The following is a 20,536-nucleotide window of genomic DNA, read 5'->3' on the forward strand; positions in this document are numbered from 1 at the left end:
TGGTCATTGATTCTTTGTTGTTTTCACTGTCAGATTACTGCATTTTAACTTACTACCCGTTCTTTTTCTCCAGTTGTAGCCTGTCTTTCAGTATTGTTTTGTATGTCTCATTTCATCCTTTCCTTTCCCTCTTGTTCTTTCCATTCAGTCTCTTGTCCTCATGTTCACGTTCTCTTTTGTCTACCTCACCTGTGTATTTTCATCCTTGATGTTCTGCCAGTCACCCCTGCTACCATAGATGTGTGATCTAAGTGTGTTATGTGGTGTCAGCCTGACCCCTGCGATGCTGCTCCTGCTCTTCTCCATCTAGTGAGATATAAATCTTTAACGCGTGCTTGGAGAGAGAGGAGATACCTGAGACATCTTTATTTTTAGACTGCTGTAAAATATCCTACTCTTCTTTTGCCAGTTTACTTAATGATAAACATTTGGTAATGCATTTTTAATATCTTTAATTATTTAAAGTATCTAATATATTCTCCTTCTGATTAACTGAAAGATAAATGATACCTTTTTTGATAGATTGCATTAACTATTGAACGTCACAGTTAGGACTTTCATCAGGCAATGCTACAGTACCAACAAATCAGGCCATTCCTATGCAGTAGGTTATAACATAATACCTGAATGTTATTCTCGGGAAACAGGCCTTTTTGTTTCCATAGTTGGGGTCAATAAATGAGGTAACCTTACCCAACACTGAAAAATCTAGGTATCAGCTTGCATAGATAAGAGAGCTTTTTCATGGAACAAAGCAAGAGAGGCAGCTGACCGGTAGAGTGCCAAGCAAAGTTGGAGCAATTCATCTTCCTCAGAAGACTCTAAAATATTTCCAGTAGCTCTTGTCTCTGTCAGCACTGGGCAAGGGAAAGGGGAAATGGAAAAGCATAAGCTTCCCTCTGACATGCGATGAGGACGTGACAAGAGGAGGAATGGTTATAAAATGCTTTCATAGAGTTGGCAGTCGAAAACCATCACCAACCAAAATGAAAGATGATGATGAGGTGCTTCGTGCTTGTATTTGTGTGTGTGGCTCTGTGTCTTAAAGACCACCAGAGTCCCTGGGAGGACTCCAGTGACTCCTGGAGAGTCTAGGTCAGCCCCACAGCATTTTAGGGTGGATTTTTCAGCAAAACAGAGTAGAATAGCCTCTTCTGTAAGGAGGGTCTCAACTCGTGGTTTTCCCCCAAAGCTGAAGTGCCATGAGGCCAAAGTCAGTATTTGCTGTGATGGTTATTTCCACCTGCAGTGCCTGACTGGCAGCCAGCCGAGCCGATCGACAAATGAGACTTTAACTCCCAACTCCTGGCGGCTGGTTCGGCTGCTTCTCCTGTTTCTGTGGTAACAGCATTTGGATCAGCAAAAACAAGGGAGAATGAACATTTTAAAGCTCACTGATTTTAATGCCTTGTCTTGTTTTTTAGCAGGCCAGTTTCTATGGAAATGACTCCAGAAAGTCAGTGCTCTTGTTAATTTTAAGTGCTGTCCCTTCTCATTTTGGGTGGCGGTGTTGTTTTTGACCTTGGATGGCATGTTAATCAGTGTCAGATACATAAAACAACATATGGGGGGTTTAGTACCATTTTAATACTTGATCTGATTTGACCTTTCTTTGCGTGAAAATAGGAAGGGAAAGACAGCCAGGGGCCAGCAGCTGAGAATTAGGGATCTCACTTATCAATTTCATCTGTGGGCTGCCAACAGACCTGAAGTTTCGAGTGGCAATATCCAAAAAACACCTACTGCCTTCCAGAGTGTCTGGATGTAAAAATAAGATAAACATCAGTTAAGACACCAGAGAAAATATTTCAGCTGTTTTCTCCACAGTATTTTCCCGGTTTCAGGAAGGAGAGACTGCTGTCTTGTCTTTGCCCCAGGAGGGGAGCTCTGTTTCAGAAGGCATCAAGAGGTGCTTCTTTCAGCAACTGCTGGATGTGGGTAGTTCTGGTTTGTGTTTCTCCCAAATCAGCTAGTGCTTCCTCTGCTGAAAAGTAACATGCTGCTTTTCTGTCTAGGTCCTCGCCTAGATTTTTCTGGTGATCAAAAACAGCCTGTAGTAAGAATTAAGTCATAACTTAATTCACAGATATGTCTGTGCCTGCTTTCCTGAAGTTATGGTGGACTGTAGCAAGTCTGTTTCCAATGGAAGCTCTTTGCCAGTCAATAAAGCTTTCTCCTTTCTATAATCCCCATGCTATGAAAAGAGATGGAGAGGATAGTTTTTAATGGTTAATTAACTGTAACTCAGAACTGATATGAAATTATAAGGCCTGAAAACTCCTCTTACAAGATCCTGTTTCATTTTACCATTCTAACTGTGCAAGTGCATTCTACTGTTTGGAATTATTTTTAACGTTCATACCGTTTTCCCTTTTATACCTACAGTTGTAACATCCCAGCATTGTTTTTAAGGAAGCATATAGCATTATTGAAATAAATCCTATTACATAAGAGGCAGTCTAAACAATCCATATTGTGGCATTATTTTGGTAGTGCTGCAAGATGCTATTTCTGGCTTACTGCAATATCTTTGCTTCATAATCAGTGTGATCTGAATATACCTGTGTGCCATGCAGAACACTTGTGGTATATTTATTAACAGAAAGATGAATCAGAGAAGGGTAACATCTTCTAATCGCAGGCCCCACTTCGACTTGCAGTCTAGCTGAAATAAGAAGCTTTAAAGCGCAGCACTTGTAGGGAATTTAAACTGGCAGCCTACCTCTGACACAGCCCTGAAGTTTCAGGGTGCCGTCTGGGCTGCCAGCTTCCATTCCTCGTATTACATAGTTACTTAAATAAATAAACTGGGGCATCTGTCAATAGATTGATGATCTCTGCTTTTCAAAAGAAGCTTGTGTTGACTGCTGCCAAACATCTTGCTTTTATTCTTTAGTTTGAAATTTAGTTTGTATTTCATTGTATCTGGTCTGTTGCAGGTTGCTGTTTTGTATAATGCTTCCCATAAAGGAATAGAGTCTCTTCACAATATTAAAGGTTATTTTTTTTAATCTGTGTTTTGTCCATTGTTTCTAACTATGCAGCAGTACTGTGTAGGCTACTAATGGTGTTACATCACTAAAGAATCTTTTTGGGCTCAAAGTGAAACAGTTAGGTGTCAGGGAAGCATGATTAACTTCCAAAACCAGCCATTGCCTGTGACTCTGATGGTACTAGAGGGAAGTGCTGAAATGAGATGTAACTATTGTAAGGCCTATGCCACAGAACAGGGGAAAATCATTTTAGATTACACTTATTTCAACAGTATGTGACTGCCTGCAGGTTGCAGAAGCAACCACAACTGACTTTTGTGCTGCTTTATTTTGTGTATGTTGCAAGAGAGTCAGAGAGCTTCTTTGATAGCTGGCCTCTGTTAGGAGTGTGAACTTGCAGTTGTGTGATCATTGGACATTTAAGTCTTAGTGACTTGGTTTGCACATTCACATGCAAGTAAGGTCAAGTATCCTTACAAAGTCCCTCAGTAAAGACACTAGTTGCAAGTATTATTCTTTGTCTGCTTCGTACTAGGAATTTAGGATCACCTTCCCAAGTCTTTGAAGAGAATCATAGAATAGTTGAGTTTGGAGGGGACCTCTAGAGATCACCCTATTCAATCCCTGCTCAAAGCAGGGTCAGCTGGAACAGGTTGCTCAAAGCCTCCTCCAGTTGTTTGGTCTACAGATTTTCTTTTTCTTCTAATGAACTTATTTTTCCCAAACATGGAATTTCTTTATGACTACTTGTGTAGGTCTGAAACAGAGGAATAGAAAAAATTAGAGCTGTGTTTACTCCTGAGTGCAAAAAGAGTCTTGACAGGAGCTTCATTAAAGCAAGTCAAATTTATATAGCTGTGGTATACCTACTGAAGAACTTCGTGGCTTGCCAGATCTGGGCCCACCACAGTCTCATGCCTGTTGTCCCGGTTCCAAGTTGTCTTGTCATTGCTAGTGTTTTTACATTGTAAGAAAATGTGTCCTAGTAAGCTGCTGATGTACTTACCTTTGCAGTAGGCTATAACAACACATGTGATTAAAGAAGCTCCACTGACAAGCAGTAATTCATTAAAGCTGAGCACTCAGTCATATATCCCAACCTGAATCTAAGCCAGGACATTCAGCAGTTTTGAAGCTGTGGGCCAGATGCCAGTTTGGGGTTATGTCTGTGGAGCAGTCGCACTGATCTCCAGACTTGCATGGAGTCACCAGTAATAGAGTGGTTAAGTACTTTGGCGTGCATATGCACAGTAAGAGTGAAATGTCACTTGGACATTAGGATGAAGCTATCCCATGAACAGAATATGTACTATGCTCCCAGAAGTATACCTGGAATCTAGATGATCAGCAACCTCTGTTGTAACTGCAGGCAGTGTAATTGTTGCTTTTCTTAGTTACGTGCTAGCTGTTTTCCTCAGTGATCTGTGGAGGTGGTGGGAATTTGACACTGGTGGTATGCCAAGGCAGGAGAATGTCTGTAGAGAGAGCTTTGCTAGGTGGGAAGTTCTTGTAGTAGGAAAGAAGGAACTACATTTTTCCATCCCTTAAGGGAATGGAAAGGGGAAAGTGTATATGAGGAAAAATGTATACATTTTTCTGTTTTGTTTTCCCTAGGCTTCCAGGGCCAGACACAGATCTGGAATAATTTAAGTAACAGTAATTAATTTCAGACACTAGAGAATCTTAAAGAAAATCCTCTGTATAAAACTTACTGGTAGACAAATGAAAGAAAATGTTCTAAGAAGTTCCCTTTTGAGCAGATAGTCTAAAATAGAGTATTGGATCACAAAGAGCATGTGATGTACTTGCATTCATTATAGATGTTAAGTTGTCTGCCAAGTGAGACTTGATTCTAATGACATGCTGCTGCTGTGAGTGTCAAGACTGCTCTTTACATCACTGCTTGCACAGACATTTCTTTTTCTGACAGCATATTTTTGTGTATTGACTCTTTTACCCTTGAACATTCAAACTTAATTTTTATGTTCTTGATCCAAATCATGAAAGGCCTTGTACAGCCATCACAAGAGACAAAATACAGTAGAGATGTGTAATGCTTTCCCTCAGGTGAAGAGCCAGCCACCCATACTAGAAAATGGAGTTGAGAATTGGGCCTCTGTAGCGGATCTGTTTACAGTGTAGAAACACCATGCCAAAGTAAGAGGGGGTTGATTGGATGAGGTCTGCTGCTCCTGTTTATAAGCAGTAATGCTGCAGAATCCTCTCTCTAGAATGTGTGGGTTTTTTTCAATCAGTGCAGTCTGTTGATGTTGGCAAACTGTTCAGACAGTAGAGGTCTTTCTCATAGGTGCCTAAGTAGGATTTCTTCAGAATTTCTAATGACTATTTGTTCTTACTTTTGGGATATAACGTAGGACTAAAGGAGAAATGTGTTCTCTTTTTATTTCTGCCCCATGTTCTCTCAGATTTCTGATGCTATAGAACATCTTCAAGAAGCACTGCAACTGTGCAAAGATGACATGAATTCACTTCATCTACTGGCCCTCCTCTTTTCAGCTCAGAAGCACTATCAGCATGCACTGGATATTATCAACATGGCTGTTGTTGAATACCCGGAAAGCTTTAGGTAAGAGTTATTGCATTAAGTCATACATCCGGTCAGGAATGATCTGCTCACTAGATCTGTTTTTCTCAGTTATAAACAAGGAGCCTGTTAAATCAGGTGTGCTACTGGTCTGTCACTCTCCTCCTGGGTGTACTGTGAAGCTAAAACATGTGAGGCTCAGGGTATTGTTTGATTTTCTGTCTTCGTGGTCTTTCTAATCCTTGTGCTTGTTTGCTCTTCCAGTATTTGTCTTTCTGTATTGTGCTGATGCTGTTTTCCCCCATGTATCTCCCTGTACTTTTTTCATATGTCACCTTACATGTGGAGACATGAGTGTGAGACAACTATGATGATGTCTGTATCACAAATAATTTTGTATTGGATTAACTTCCTGGTTAAAGACAAAAAAATTCTTCATGTATTGACCACTCTTTTGACGCTCATGTATGACACAGTTTGCTGCAGTAGCATAGCTGGGGAAAAAGATCACTTGAAAATCACAAGCTGTAATAACGTATAGCTGAAAGGATGGTTTAGCTGCCTAAGAGCAGGTTTGAACCAGCACAGACTTCTTGGAGCCAGAGTTTTCCACTGTGCTATGTTTGACTCAGTCCTTCATCCATCAGAGGGAGATAAATTGAATTCCTTGCGATCTACTGTCATGACCTTTCAAAACAATGAATTTGTCTGTTCTGTACAAAAATTAAAGCTACTGTAATACTTTCTGGTTATCACATACTAGCTAAATTTCTCAGCCAAGCTGCAGAAGATGCTGTTGCATTGCTGGAAGACCAACTTCCATTCAGAATTGCCTGTATTTAGCTGATGTTTTAAACCCATTCAGCATTGTCTTTAGACAACCTGCTTTCTCAGTGGAGAGAGGGAGTGGCCTCTGCAGGTGTAGTACAGCAGCCCAGTGGGATGTTGTCTAAACTAGAGCAAAGGAAGGTCACAAGTGAGATTGAGGCTATCTAAATGTGAGCTTGAATGCTTTAGGATCTTTTAGAACTATAGTGCTCTATCAGGATATAATGCTTTTCATTATGGCATGTTGCCATTTAAAATAGCTCTGCTGCCTGGTTTTTTTTGAGGTTAGTTACTTCGTGTATCATAGAATCATAGAATCTTTGGGTTGAAAGGGACGTTTGTAGGTCACCTAGTCCATCCCCCCTGCAGTGAGCAAGGACATCATCGACTAGAGCAGGTTGCTCAGAGCCCCGTCCAACCTGGCTGTGAATGTTTCCAGGGATGGGGCATCTACCACCTCTCTGGGCACCCTGCGCCAGTGTTTCACCACCCTCATTGTGAAACATTTCTTCCTTAGATCTAGTCTAAGTCTGCCCTCTTTTAGTTGAAAACCATTACCCCTTGTCCTGTTGCTACAGACCCTGCTAAAAAGTCTGTCCCCATCTTTCTTATAAGCCCCCTTTAAGTACTGGAAGGCTTCAATAAGGTCTCCCCGGAGCCTTCTCTTCTCCATGCTGAACAACCCCAACGCTCAGCCTTTCCTTGTAGGAGAGGTGTCCCATCCCTCTAACCATTTTTGTGGCCCTCCTCTGGACAAGCTGAGATTGTCAGTGCACATTTTTGAGAACAAAGTGAAAATTAGTAATAGAAAAACTCTTCAAATGATGCCAACATCTCTTCAGAGTGTAAACATGAGTATGATTGAAACAGGAAGTATGCCAAAGGCTGCTAATTTGTGTTTTGTGGTTTGAAAGTAATAAGTGTAGTAAAAAAAACTCATGTCATACAAAGATCAGATGTTCGTTGTGGACTACAAACACTCAAAGATGGTTAAAACGGGGGTGGAAGAGGAAGAAGAAACTGGTTGTTCATGTGAGGAACAAAGTATTTGCCATGTCAGATCAACCAGCTGGTCCATCAAGTCCTGGATCTTTACTCCAGCATTTACTGATAATTTATGTTTCAGGGGAGGACATAACAAAGAAAACATGGTGTGCAAAGTAGCTTGCAGGGCTGCTGGGTGGGTTCCTTTGTGCTGTCTGGTAATCTGATTTCCCCAAAGCAGGAAAGAATATTATCTCCTATGCTTCTATCAGTGCCAGTCTTGCAAGGAGTAGCAGAATAGGTTGTTTCTGATAGAAATTATTAATATTGGTAGTGGAAGCCACAGGTTCATACTTACTCCTAGACACAGACTTACTAGAGTGTGTGCTCTTGGAAGAACCCGTTTTTGCTCCCTGCATGCACTGTGGTACACAACACTGTTGGCAGTGAGACTCATTCACAGGGGGATGCAGGAGTAGGGGCTGGCTTCTTGACTCTGGTCTTATGGATGGCCTGTCTCGGTGTGGGTCTTTCTCTAAACCAGCCAGCAAGTAACTCATGAGTGAGGGAATGGAGAAAGAGTATCAGAATTGCAAGACAGAAAAAAATAAAGTTTTTTTTTAAAAAGCATTTCTGAAGAAAAAGAGGAGAATCCAGTGATGAGGGGGAAGCAAGAAGAGTAACAGAATACATCTATAGTTTGTACCAAATTTCAAACTGTTTCAGACTTTGTAGAGGTCTGAGGTACAGTTTATGCTAGGAGGGCTTTAAGGCTTTGTAAAACCTCTTTGAAGGGAGAAAGACCTGATGCTATTGTGTATCTCCAGTTGTTACTGCCTTATAGAAAAATGGTAGTAAATTTTACTACTGCATGGAATGACTACAGGATGCTTCATGTAAACAGTATAGGCAAGTTCAACTGCATGATTTTAAAGCTGTAGTTAAAAATGGTTGATTATTTTTCCTAATTCACATTGATATGAACCAGGCGACTGTGTAATGTGGTGCCTGGGGGCTCCCTTCCTAATGACAACTTTTTTTGGAAGCATAGTTTGATGGCATGTATGGAGAAAAGAAGGTGAAAGCTGCATTAAGGGACCTTAGGGCTCTCTAAATGCCAAAAAACCGTAAGTATTACCTGGATGTATATCCTAAACAAAAGAAAGAATAATACATGAAAAATTAAGGTCTTAGCTGGCCCAAACTACAGACATCTCATACTGTTTCTTTGGCTTCTGAGTGTATGCAATTAAGATGAGTTTCTTCCTGCTTTTCTATTTTCATAGAAGTAATCGTCAGGATGTCATGTAGTTGGTTAGTGGCTGAAGCACTTGGAAAAAATAGACTGCATTGCTCAACTAACACACAACATCCTTTGGCATGAACCCCGTAATACTGACCCAAATGTGTCTAAAAGTGCCCCTGGGGGGAAGTTTAAACTTAAGCAGTTACTTGACATTTCAGTGGTCGGTATGGTGCATAGGGAGGAGGGATACGAAAGCTAGACACTGAATACAGTGAGAGATATACTGGAATGTTTTGGATCAAGCTGTTGGAGAAGGATGTTGAAGAACAGCTGGATATCCAAAAGCACAAATTGTTTAGAGAAATGAACTTAGGAAGATCACTTCTGCTTGAAAGATAGCATATAGTAACAAATGCATTACAGTCAGTCAGTGACTGACTTTGGACACTTGGATATACTGTCAAGCAATGACAGAGGAAGACTGGATAGACGAAAAACGAGAGCTAGCAAGATGGAGTGAAACAGAAGAAATAACGCTGCCTTGCCATGACTATAAAAGATATAAATAATAGCAACCTTTACATTGAAGGTATCACATGAAAAATTGCTGACTCCTATGGAGGCAGACTGCCTGGGATAAAACTCGGTGTTTTTACATCCTGTCAATGTTGATATGCTTTTAGAAGAAGTTAATTAATGCAGTACCAACAGTCGATTTTGGTATATATTTCAAAGCACTATCTCTGGCACATTTGGGAGAGAAGACTCCTGATAGTGTAAGGTATCTCCCCTCCAGGTCAATGATGCTGATCATAAGCTTTTCTTAAGACGGATTCCTTCAATTTTTTTCCAACTCAAAAGGCCAGCCTTTTTGGCCGTGTTCTACTTGGGACTGGCTGTGATTACCTCCCCAGGCTTGTCTCAGGAATAAATCTTTTACCTGGAGGAAATAATATTAGTAAGCAGCCCTCCTGCCCTCCAGGTGATCTTCTTAAAATAATGCATTGTTGATTTAGAAAGAATTTCCCTTTTTAAAGCCTTTATTCACACCTCGCAATGTTCCATGCAGAAGTCCCATAGGTCTGTCAGCCTGCAGAACCCACCACAGTGCCTGTCTGACATGGTCCTTTATCTTCAGCTGGTAATATTTCCTCCTTCCTGTTTTGCTCATGTAAAATTAACTTTGTCCTCCTGACTCGCCCACTCTTCCAGAGGCTGTTTGGCTCTGTGGTCATCTTTTAGCTCTAATTGGTTAGCTCCCAGCATTGGAAAAAAAAAATAAATTAAGGTCTGTACCTAGCCTGAGGTTGGAAATAGGATATCAATTTTATGGATACTTTATTGCTTTATAATTGCTCCCAGACTGCTTATCAAAATGTATTCTGTTGTTTGCCAGCTTGTTTTTTGTCTCCTGGACGGCTCCCCATTAAGTTAGAACAATACATTTTTCTGGCATAACGTACAACAACTGCTAATCGCTGCCCAATGCGGTGGTGAATGTTTTGTTAAATGATCACATCTTTGTATCTGTAGCAGTTCTGCAGGAGTCGTAACTCTCTTAAATTAATAGTTGCTAATATTCCTTTTTTTCCTAAACTATAAGTCACTGTTCTGTTGCTTTCAGAGTCTCAAAAGTAGTTTTAAAGAGAAATAACAGAAAACTTTTGGGAAGAGCTGCTATTCTACACACAAAGACTCAAAAAGAAGCAGGTGGGTTGGTGTTTTGGAGCAATGTAGCTGTCAAATGCAGATGCTTTTGTTCTACCCAGGTATTTGCTATCACAAAAGTAATTACTGTAAATGTAGTGCAGAAAACCTCAGAAGGCCAGGAAATATTAAATGTGTATCCTGGAGACTGTCAATAAAAAAATAAGTAAATTTTGCTTGGGGAATTGTGTGTGTTGTCTTGGTGCTGTTTTAGCAGAAAGGTGGGGTTTTTTTTTTTGCTACAGCCAGCCCTCACAATACAAAGTCCTCTTCTATGTTAGAAGTGGTGTACTGATAGCAAATGTCCTTGACTTCATCACTACTACATTAATTTCATTAAGAATGTGTGAAGTAATTAACTGGCAAGATTTATGTGTCATAATCTGGTGCAGATTTGCTGTGGGGAGAGCTATTCTGTGATATGTAAGCAATGTCATTTACCAGGTGCTTCCACTCACTGGAAAAAAAGGCCAATGTAAAACCAGGAGCTAAAAATGCATGATTAAACTGGCATGTCCAGTTTGAATTCTTTTTCCATTACTTGTCAGGCTATTTCTTGTATGTCAAAAATAAACAACTCATGCCTTCTTTGAGCAATATCTTTCTGGGCACTAGTGGAGTACTGCAATGTTGTTGACAGCCATGAAATAGAACTGTCTTCTTGCCTGTAATCTTCATAGGAAATAAGGAAACAGTTGCATCTCAGTCGGTGGTTTGCAAACCTTTGTGTTACTCCTAGCCTATACTACAATTTTTGTTGTACCTCCCACCTCACCCCCAAGTGATACTCACGTATGCTGTAGAATGGTTTTACTGCTTTTCTCTTGAAAATGGTGGTGACCTCACTTAGCTTTAGAAGTATGGCTTTAGAGAATTAGATCAGCCTGTTTATATGATTCCAGTTCATCGTTAGGCAAGAAGCAAGGAAACCTGGTATGTCTTGTGAAGAGACATGGTGATAAAACAGCTTGTTAAAATTCTTAGAATATTGTTTTGTTTGAATTCCTCAAGGGTGCAAGATCTAAGGATCTAAAGCAGGGATAAATGAATATTCTGGCTGTAGCGTTTGATCATGCTAGACAACTTTTTATAAAGAGGATATTCAGAACTCTTAAGGGTGGAGCTTTTGTAGGTTGACTTCTTGTAGTGGTGTGTTCATACCCTGGCTGGTGAGTGACCCACAGATGTTTTTATCTCTGTATTGATGCCTCAGACAGTAATACAGAGTAATAAAAAACTGAAGTATGTACTTGGGTGATACGACAGCACTGTGCGACAAGAATACGAAACATATATTGGGCTTCTGTGAGTCACTTAAGAGATATATTATGTGGCATTAGAAGGGTTGAGCTGTGGTTTTTTGCTATAGTAACCATGAATGTTTGCTCTTGTTGGCATGTTATGATCCATTGTTGTTTTTATAAAATTAACCTGAAAAAACCTTGGTGATATATTGCAATAATCAGGACTATACTCTGTGGAACTGGTAATGATACTGGGTATTTGCATGCCAAATATATGAAAGGAAAGCTTTAAGCTAGTCTTCTGACTCTTATTAATGATAATACAAATACTTAAAGCTAAACAAATTTTAGAAATACAAATCTAAGGGTTTTTTCCTGGTTTGGATTTATTTCCACGCGTTTAGGTTTTTTTTTTTTTTCTTTCTTTCCTTTTTTTTGTCCTGTATGATGAGGAAACAGAATGAATTCTTAAGTTACGATGTCCAAGATCAGATTCCCATTTTGGCAAGTTCAAACATCACCCCTTTCTAAGGATCACAGTCTGATCTAAGACAAAAATTCAGCAGATGAGCACGATAGCCTTCTACCCACCATCTTAATGCAGTGGGAAGAAATATCCCCCTAGCTGCTTTATATCTGTTTGTGCCAGGAATGGATTTGTGTTAGTGTACAAATCAATTAGTCTTTAAATTATACGGATGGATTCAGTGGTACCTGGGGAGAATTCCATTCCCTCATAGCACAGGGTTCAGGGTATGAATAAAAGGGCTTAAACAGAACTTAGAGAGGAAACCTACTGCAGACTTATTTTCTTAGTATGGTATGAAAAGAAGGAACAGCTATGTGGTTTTCCAACCTTAGCGGCAATGGTTCAAGTCTTTCCTCTGGATGAAAAATCAATTTTATTTCATAATAACTTCTTTTTTTTTTTTCTATCACCTGAGTAAGTGGCTGCTACCTCTGTTCATTTAAGACCTTTATAGTGAGCAGCAGTGCTTCTAGATGCTGATTTTGGCATTGGGGAGGTAACCCAAGTTCTGTAAACGCATAGGCTTCACTTCAGAAATTTATGAATAAATTCCAAAATGCAGGAATAGCATGGCTGATTTGAGATAAGATAGTTACCACCCACAGGTTCTATACTTCAGAGCAATTTATTTGTGTAAAAGCGGGAAGCTCCATAAGGGAACGTTAGTAACTTTGTGTTTGAGACTTCAAGCTCAGATTTTGTGGGTTTTGCTGTAGATTCCTGCTCTGTGTGTGTTGGGTCTGCTAGCTTGTTTTTGATGTGACATTTAATGCTTAGTGACTACTGATATGCCAGAGGAAAATAAAACCTGCACACCACTTTGTAGTAATAATAACTGGCTGAATTACTTGTTGATCTTTAGAATTTGTGTTTCTTCGATGGGTCAGGCCTTAATAGAACAAACTCTGACTGTTCAGCACAGCTGCTTTTTGAAACGGCAAAATGTTGATTTTATGTTCCTCTACTTGCATTTGTCTTACGCAGTTAACTTTTTGCCAGTACTTTCTCACCTGGATGGAGAAATGGATGCTTTTTGGTTTCTGCTGGCTCACTTCAGTGCACTGTATGTATCTGCCATATTAGTGAGTTAGTCCCCCCAACACACGCTTTTCTCCCTGCTAAATGCCATTTTCTTTTGAACAGCTGCAGAGTGTTCTGCTTTATATTCAAAGAAAGTGTTTAGGAGTCCTGACTGTCTACGTTGAATGCCAGAATACATTGAAAAACAGCATGTGTGTATTATCTGGGCAGCAGAGTGAAGTTGCCAGTAGGCGCTCTGTGGGCTGGAGTTCAGCCGTAGTATGTGCGTGTAGGGGCTATCCAAGGTGAGGAGGGACCGGGTGATTGGGATCCCTGTGTTTCCACCTGGCAGTTTTGTGAACTCCAAAGATAGACCTGGGTCATGGAGATCAGAAGGAGGACCTGAAGTATGCTTGCTGCCTGGAAATGAAAAAGAGAACCAAGGGGGAAAGGTGGTGTCAGTGTGGGAAGCCCAACTCTAAACTCTTCCTTCTTGCTATGAGCTTAAACATGTATGCGGGGGGGCTGCAGAGGGGGACACCATTTATTAGCAGCTTCAGACATTGATTCTGCTGGAAAACATGGTTAGAACCTTCTTAAACTGAACTCCTTCAAGGCTCTTTCATTATATAGATAAAGGAGGAAGCAAAACAATCCTGCTTGGCTATTTTTCATCTCCATACATCTAGTGAAGGTGAAGGCTGTGGAAAGTCCGTTGTCAAACATACAGATCCGATAATCTGAAATTGTTTCCTGAGGCTCTCAGAAGCTGATCACCAGTGGAGTAGAGGAAGATATTTTGTGGGGTTTGTTTTTTTTTTTTCTTAAGAGGCATTCCTAAAGCCTCAAATGCAAGGATGATCAAGAATCTCATTTTTTGCTTGGGAATTTATTTTTCAGAATGAAGACTATCAGCTTTATTAGCATTCACTGAGAATTACTGTTGATAATCATTGCTGGAAAACACAGGTCCTGAAATACAGAGAGGCATGGATGTTATGCTTAACAAATTGTTTTTCAGTGCAGTAAATTACTTTCTCAAGAAGTTTGCAGTGCAGTCAAGCCATGTTGTCTCTCAGATGAGTATAATGATGTGATCACACAATGAAAGGGTTGGCTTTTTTTCGTCTCCAGCTGGAAATTTCAGACTTGAGTGACTTCTACTCTAAGGTCCTAGGAGTATTTGTTTATTTAATGAGAAGAACACAAAATGTTTTGATTCTTATTATTTTCCTCTTCAAAAAGAAGAGGGAGGGGAATATATTCAGACTTTCTGAAGAACTCACCAGGGAATTGAAACAGAGTATGGTAATTTTTCAGCCATGAATGTGTTTTTTACCTTCTGAAAACAAGAGAAAGCCCTTGTTCTTCACTCACTCAGAAGTACTGGTCATAATTGCATCTTTAGATGGTCGGTCTACTTCTGTTGCCATTGTCATTACTGGTTGCAGAACCACGTATGTAAGCAAGCACAGTCATACTATTTGATATTAGTCAGTATCATGTTACTTAATATTTTAGTCTCTGTTAGTAAAGGAAATAGAATGATGAATGGAGATGTTTTAATTGAGAGAGAGACTGTAATGTAAATTCTGCATTACCAACATGTCTTTAAAAATATCCAGACGTACTTCTCAATATGCTAACATTTTTACAACACAAAACAGGTAATATGAATAATTGTATTCTTTCCTTTATTCATTTTTACCTTGGCTTGAAGCTTTCTGTTACATAAATAGTTCATCAGTAAGTTCGTCATAAGACTGTATTTTATGAGGAAGGGTGCACATGAGGATGGAGAGCTAAATGGTCTAATCAAATGTTGCAGTCATTAGCAGAGTTCTTCCTACATACACCAACAGAAAATTCAACCCAGAACTACGTAAATATGATGTAAAATTGTGTTTGAGTGCTGTGGCTGGAGATGTGAACTGCTGGAGATATAACAGATTAGGAAACGAATGTAGTGACTTCTACTGCATATACTTCTATCAGCTGGAGAAGTGGTAGAAGGCCGATAACTAGCACCTCAGATGAAGCTCATACCAGTAAGCAGTTGCTCTGAAATTCATAGTAAAAAGACTCTGGGACATCTCTTCCTGCCCCCCCCCCCCCCTGGAATCTGGCCACTTCCATCTATGGTCTGAGGACTTGCAATGCCTTGAGATTATTCTGTAGTTTTTCTTGTATTTTCTCAGGACAAGGTCAATGTGTCAATGTCTTTTTGTTGGTGGTGGAGTACGTAGCACAGTGGGGCTCTGAACCCAGCTGAGGCTATAGCATGCCACTGCCGTCCGATGATGAACAGGAGGGATGGCCGGTGGGCGAGGGAGCTGCAAGCAGCTGTGCTACTGAGTGAAGGGGGAAGCGGTGCCTCCCGCCCCACGGGTTTCAGCAACCAGTCATTTTGTCTGATTCTTCAAAAATTAGGCATTTGCTGTGTTGGGGGGAAAAGGGTGGGAAAAAAAAAATGTCTTTTGCTTGACTTAATAAATTTCAGTAATGTTTAAGTGTGCCGTATAGCAAAGTAGGAATGACATAACTCAACATGAAACAAAGGGGTAGAACACAGGCGTGAGCATCGTCTTTAGAGTCTTCTCCAGCCCTCCCCAGACCACTGCAGTAGAAGTGCTTGGAGAGGCCGCCGCGACGCAGCATTGCAAAAATGGCGTTTGAGGAGAGGAGCATGCAGCATCTGCCCACCCCCAGGCACGCGTGCCAGCGGCGGCGGCCCCACCAGGAGGGGTGGCACTGCCTGCCAAATAAGGGTGCAGAGCTGATAGTCGCTGGCTGCTAGACCGTCCTCACCGGGAGCGAGAAACAGCTCGTACAAGGGAGCACCAGTTGCAAAGGGTATGTCCACCCTGCCGGAGCTGCTCCCCGCAGGGACGTGGCTGGGCCGGCTTCAGCCCAGCTCCTTGGGCTGCTGCTGAGAGAGTCTCCGTAGAGACCTGGATCTGTGTGGGTGAGCTGCCCAGCTGTTTGCGCTCGCACTCTTGAGCCTTGTGGACCCCGTGGGCTGCCTTGAATTGTGCAGTAGCTTTTCTGCTGGGCACCCGCTGGCCTGAACGTATCAAGCTGCAGCGACTGCCAGCAAGGCGGGCAAAGCATCGGTGCTGACTAGCACTAGGCAGCAGACAGAGACTCTGAGAACAAAAGGGTCAGAGATTTTCCTGGCGTGCGCAAACCAAGCGTGTGTTACTGCAGAGAGCAGTCCCCCAAGGCTTAGATGTCCCATGTACTGGGTTAAAACAAAACAAAGCTACCAGTAATGTCCACCTCAGGAAGCCACTGGTAAGCAGCATGGGGCCAGTGTGTGTTTGGGGTAGTTCATGCCGTTGCCAGCCAGCTGTGCTGATCTCACTCATGGGGAATTTTTAATCTACCTGAGATTGCTTTAATCTGTGCTCATCTTACACCTCCAGAAGGAATGGCTCCTGGGAGGCAGAGCGCAGGGACCTCCTCTGCCTCTCTGAGCCACTGCTATAGTGCTGTTCTGTAGAAAGACTTGTTCAGAGCTGTGCATGGTAGTATTGGGAGTTCATTGTTTGGAGGGTTTTTTTGCATCCGAAGTGCTTGTGTGCATTAATGCTTTTTCTTACACAATTGCATGTAGGAGTCAGGATACATATGCTAAATTACCTTTCGATCAGAAATATTTTTCTGAAACTAAACTAGAGGGTACATTTTCTTTTTTATTGCTCTGGTGTTACAGCAGGTGGAAATGCTTGGAGTCTCTTTTGTTGCCAGGGGTATAAACTATGTCACATCTTATTCAAGAGGCTGCACCTTGTCCATTTGGAAATGCCAACTGGAAAAAAGTTTTATTTTTCAAGTGCACTCTAAAAAAAGAAAAAAAAAGGATTCAATATATATGTACTCTTGGAGCCTTCACACCAGATGATTTTCAAATATAATAGGGGTTGAAACCTGCTCTACCAGCAACTCTGGAATTATGTTGCTTATTTCTCGGTGGCAACAAGCAATTGCCTAGTGCTTCCCCAGCCACCTGCAAATGTCAAGGGTTTGCATAGCAGGGGCATACTCCTGTGAAAATGTCTGTGGGGAGGAGGAAGGGAGATCCTGTGGGGTAGTGATGTCTAAATCTGGTTTTGCAGGGCAGGAAAACTTGCATCTGAAAGCCTATGGTCTCTGGTGTTACGTTTGTTCTCTCTGTGCCGCCCCAGACAGTGTGTATTTCTTAGTTTTAGTAGCCATATTTTGTCCCACATATCTAAGACTGCTTTTGAGCAAAGCCCCATTACATTTCTTAACAATTTTTTTTTTAAATTTTAGAGGTAAAACATATCTGAATCGAACCTTCATTGTTTTAAAAAGGATTGTCTGAGAGAGAGAGAGAGATAAAGGAAGAGAGCGAAGCAAGCTTGACTTAAGACTTACCCTTTCTTTTATATTTTTGGGGGATGTAGAAACAAACGCATGTTAAACTTCGAAAGCCCTGTTATGATATTGTGAAGGACAGTATCTGAATAAGCTGCTGCAGGGGTATTTTATTCAGCTCATTAGCTGTGATAGTAACATTGGAAAGCATGTAGAGACTTCTAGTACAGATTTTTTTATGTTCTAGAGATCAAACTGGTCTTAAAAGAAGGAAATAACTTCTTCAGATGCCTTACCGGCTCAGAACATAGCTAGTATGTTTCTTTTATCGGATGTGTATCAGGTATTAATTTAGACTTTGCTCAGTTCTCTGCCTAGATCTCCTGCAAACTTCTGATGCAAAAACTATGTTTTAGGTATGGCAGTATCCACTTCTGATCTCATCTAACTGGCCCCTGCACATGGCAGAGCTGGTGTCTCATTTTACAAGGTATAGCAATATGCGCCCTGAATCTGGGAGTTCTGGATGGAAGCAATGTCGTAGCTGAAGTATAAGCAGTATAAGCAATGGTACGGTGTAAAGTTTCAGTGCCACAAAAAGATAGAAGCAGCACTCACAAATTACGTATTCCAGCTGGTACTCATTATTTGCCTACATAGACTAGGCCATTAGTCTGGGATTAGTTGCAAGACGTGGGAGAGACAGAAATCATGGTCTTAGGTGTCACTGTGAGCACTGTTATTGCAGGGAAGAACGGATGAAGCAATTCTGTATCCAAACAGCACCTTAAGGAAATCATGGTTCTCACAGGGCAGGGCAGATTTGCTCTTCAGCACTTACGAGGCTGTAATAAGCTGTAAGACTGGTTGCAAATAATGTCACAGCTGAAAAAAACAAAAGTGTTGCTCTATCATTAAGGACAAAGTGATATACAGGTTCTCACAAGTGAATGAATAAATTCTAAATGCTTCCTCTGATGTGTGAACTCTGAAATTAACACCATTGATTTCTGCACACTAAGAATAGTACCGGGTGTCAGCACCGAGGGAGGAAGGGAAAGGGAAGAGAAAGATAACCCTTCCAGTCTTCTGCAGCATTCAAATTGCTCAAAGCTTAAGCTATGTGGCATAAATGGCCACATCCGCCATTTCAGAAGTTAACTAAATAGCCCTGTATCGGCACTGTAGTAGAAAAATCCCTAGTCATTGGCTTGGCCCCAACCCCAGTGATGCTTACTGCAGGAACACAACTGTACAAACGGGTGTATTTTCTGACCTTGGCATTTGTAAGTGCTTATCTTCACTGGTGAGCAGGTTCTGTTTGGGCTGTTGGCCTTTTAAGAAAAAGCTTACTGTCTAGATTTCAGTCTGAAGAGATGGAAAGCCACACTGTTTTACCCTACCCAAGTAGGGGAAAAAATACAGCTGAGAATGGTGCAGATGGCCTGAATTGGACTGGCACACAGTACTGGAGTATCGGTGTCAGATGACTACCTTAAAAAGTGAGGTCCTGTCATCTCCCTTTTTTCACTGGGGATCTCATAAGCCACTTTTCCAAGATTATGCATAATAGCAGTTTGTCTGGCTGAAAATATCCTCCAGAAGAACAAGAAAAAAAGTCTGTGAAACCAGAACACATTAAAGGCCAAGGAAGAGAGGATATTTTTTTTTTTTCTTACTGATGTCAAACTTTATCAAACTAAGCTGATAAAAATGTAACAAAACAAAAAATCAGCAGTGCTGCAGGATGTATATTTTTCTCCCTGGTGCTCTTCTAACTGACTACGAGTATTTTTTCCCATCAAATTCAACGGCCTCTCAGCAAATTTTATTAAACCCGATTGCCGGTTTTGCTTGCACGTGACAGCCACTGCTAACAGCACAGTTGTCTGGGAAGGAAGTCCTCAGTCCTCCTGCTTGTTTTCCGCAGTACACAGTCCATCTAAATTCCTTCACAGTCTTAGCGTATGTCGTGAACAATGTCGATTATGTTTTCAGTACTTAAATAGTGCCATTAAACTGTTGCTGAAGAGCACACCCTAATCAGTGTGAAAGCACTTTGAGTTTGGGCTTGGAATAGAATTTGCAAGCAGGACTGAGCACAGAGCTGGTACTTTCTAAAGTTTAAGGCTGCAGTTGTGTCGAGGTTTTATATAACAAATACCTCATGCCTTAGTCAGGGCCACTTGTAGTGAGAGTAACTATAGTAACAAAACAAAGTTTCTAGCTAGTGAAGGAATATTTCCAATGGGTAGGACATCAGTCTCTGATCCAGCCCCTGAAATATGCTTATTTATCACTTTTGTGTGCAGTGCTATTTTAATAGCTACTACTGTATTTTCAAAGCTATTTAGAAATTTTCATTTGTTTGCTTTTAGAGTGGTGTTTTTTTTTTTTTTTTGTTGCCTTTTGTTTGCCTAAAACCTATGGAGGGACTTGCTCATTTTACCTTCAGATGGAAATGTTCTAATTATATTCCCACTTTTTCAACTTTTTTTCCAAAAAAATGGGGATTATGCAGTTGGGCTTCTTATTACCTTGAGCAATCTTGAAAATATTGGCTGATTTAAAACAAACTTTGACAGTGTGTTAGAAGCCCCAGAGACAGTTAAGTTTCTGCAAGTTTCCGAAGAGCAGCTGGCTGAGTCGAGGCCAGAGGGGGCAGGCGGAGCCGAGCCCTGCTGTGCCGGGGGTGGCGGCTGCCAGCGGCATGGCGACGTGCGGTGGGTACGACACACGGGGACATGGCAGCAGCACTGCCGCGAGGTCTCCCGGAGGGCTCTCGAGAAGGGCTGGCAGCAGGCAACAGAGACAGGTTGCAAGGGGCGGGGGGGCAGAGGGTGCAAAGCCGTAGGAAGTTGCATACCACCTGGGAAAGGACAGTTCGTGGCATTTAAGAGAGGGGTGTATAAATACATACTGTTTGTGTTGACTGCTCATTTGCAAGTGTAACAAGTGTTAGCAGAATAAATAAGGAAGGTAATCATAGAATCGTAGCATCTTTGAGTCGGAAGGGACCTCCAAAGGTCATCTAGTCCATCCCCCCTGCAATGAGCAGGGACATCTTCAACTACATCAGGTTGCTCAGAGCCCCGTCCA

The 20,536-nt window shown here is 41.3% G+C and overlaps 1 protein-coding gene across 1 annotated transcript in view; it reads left to right on the plus strand.

Annotated features, from left to right (window-relative positions):
• Positions 1-20,536, plus strand: part of TTC7A (tetratricopeptide repeat domain 7A) — a gene marked incomplete at its 5' end in the record, with an annotated part of 152,685 nt that overhangs the window by 57,372 nt on the left and 74,777 nt on the right. Inside the window, one exon of the mRNA XM_010294304.1 lies at positions 5,420-5,580. Coding sequence (XP_010292606.1) covers positions 5,420-5,580 — 161 coding nt within the window. The remainder of the gene's footprint in view (positions 1-5,419; positions 5,581-20,536) is intronic.

This window comes from Phaethon lepturus, unplaced genomic scaffold (assembly GCF_000687285.1).
Source record: "Phaethon lepturus isolate BGI_N335 unplaced genomic scaffold, ASM68728v1 scaffold3319, whole genome shotgun sequence".
NCBI classification, from domain to species: domain Eukaryota; kingdom Metazoa; phylum Chordata; class Aves; order Phaethontiformes; family Phaethontidae; genus Phaethon; species Phaethon lepturus.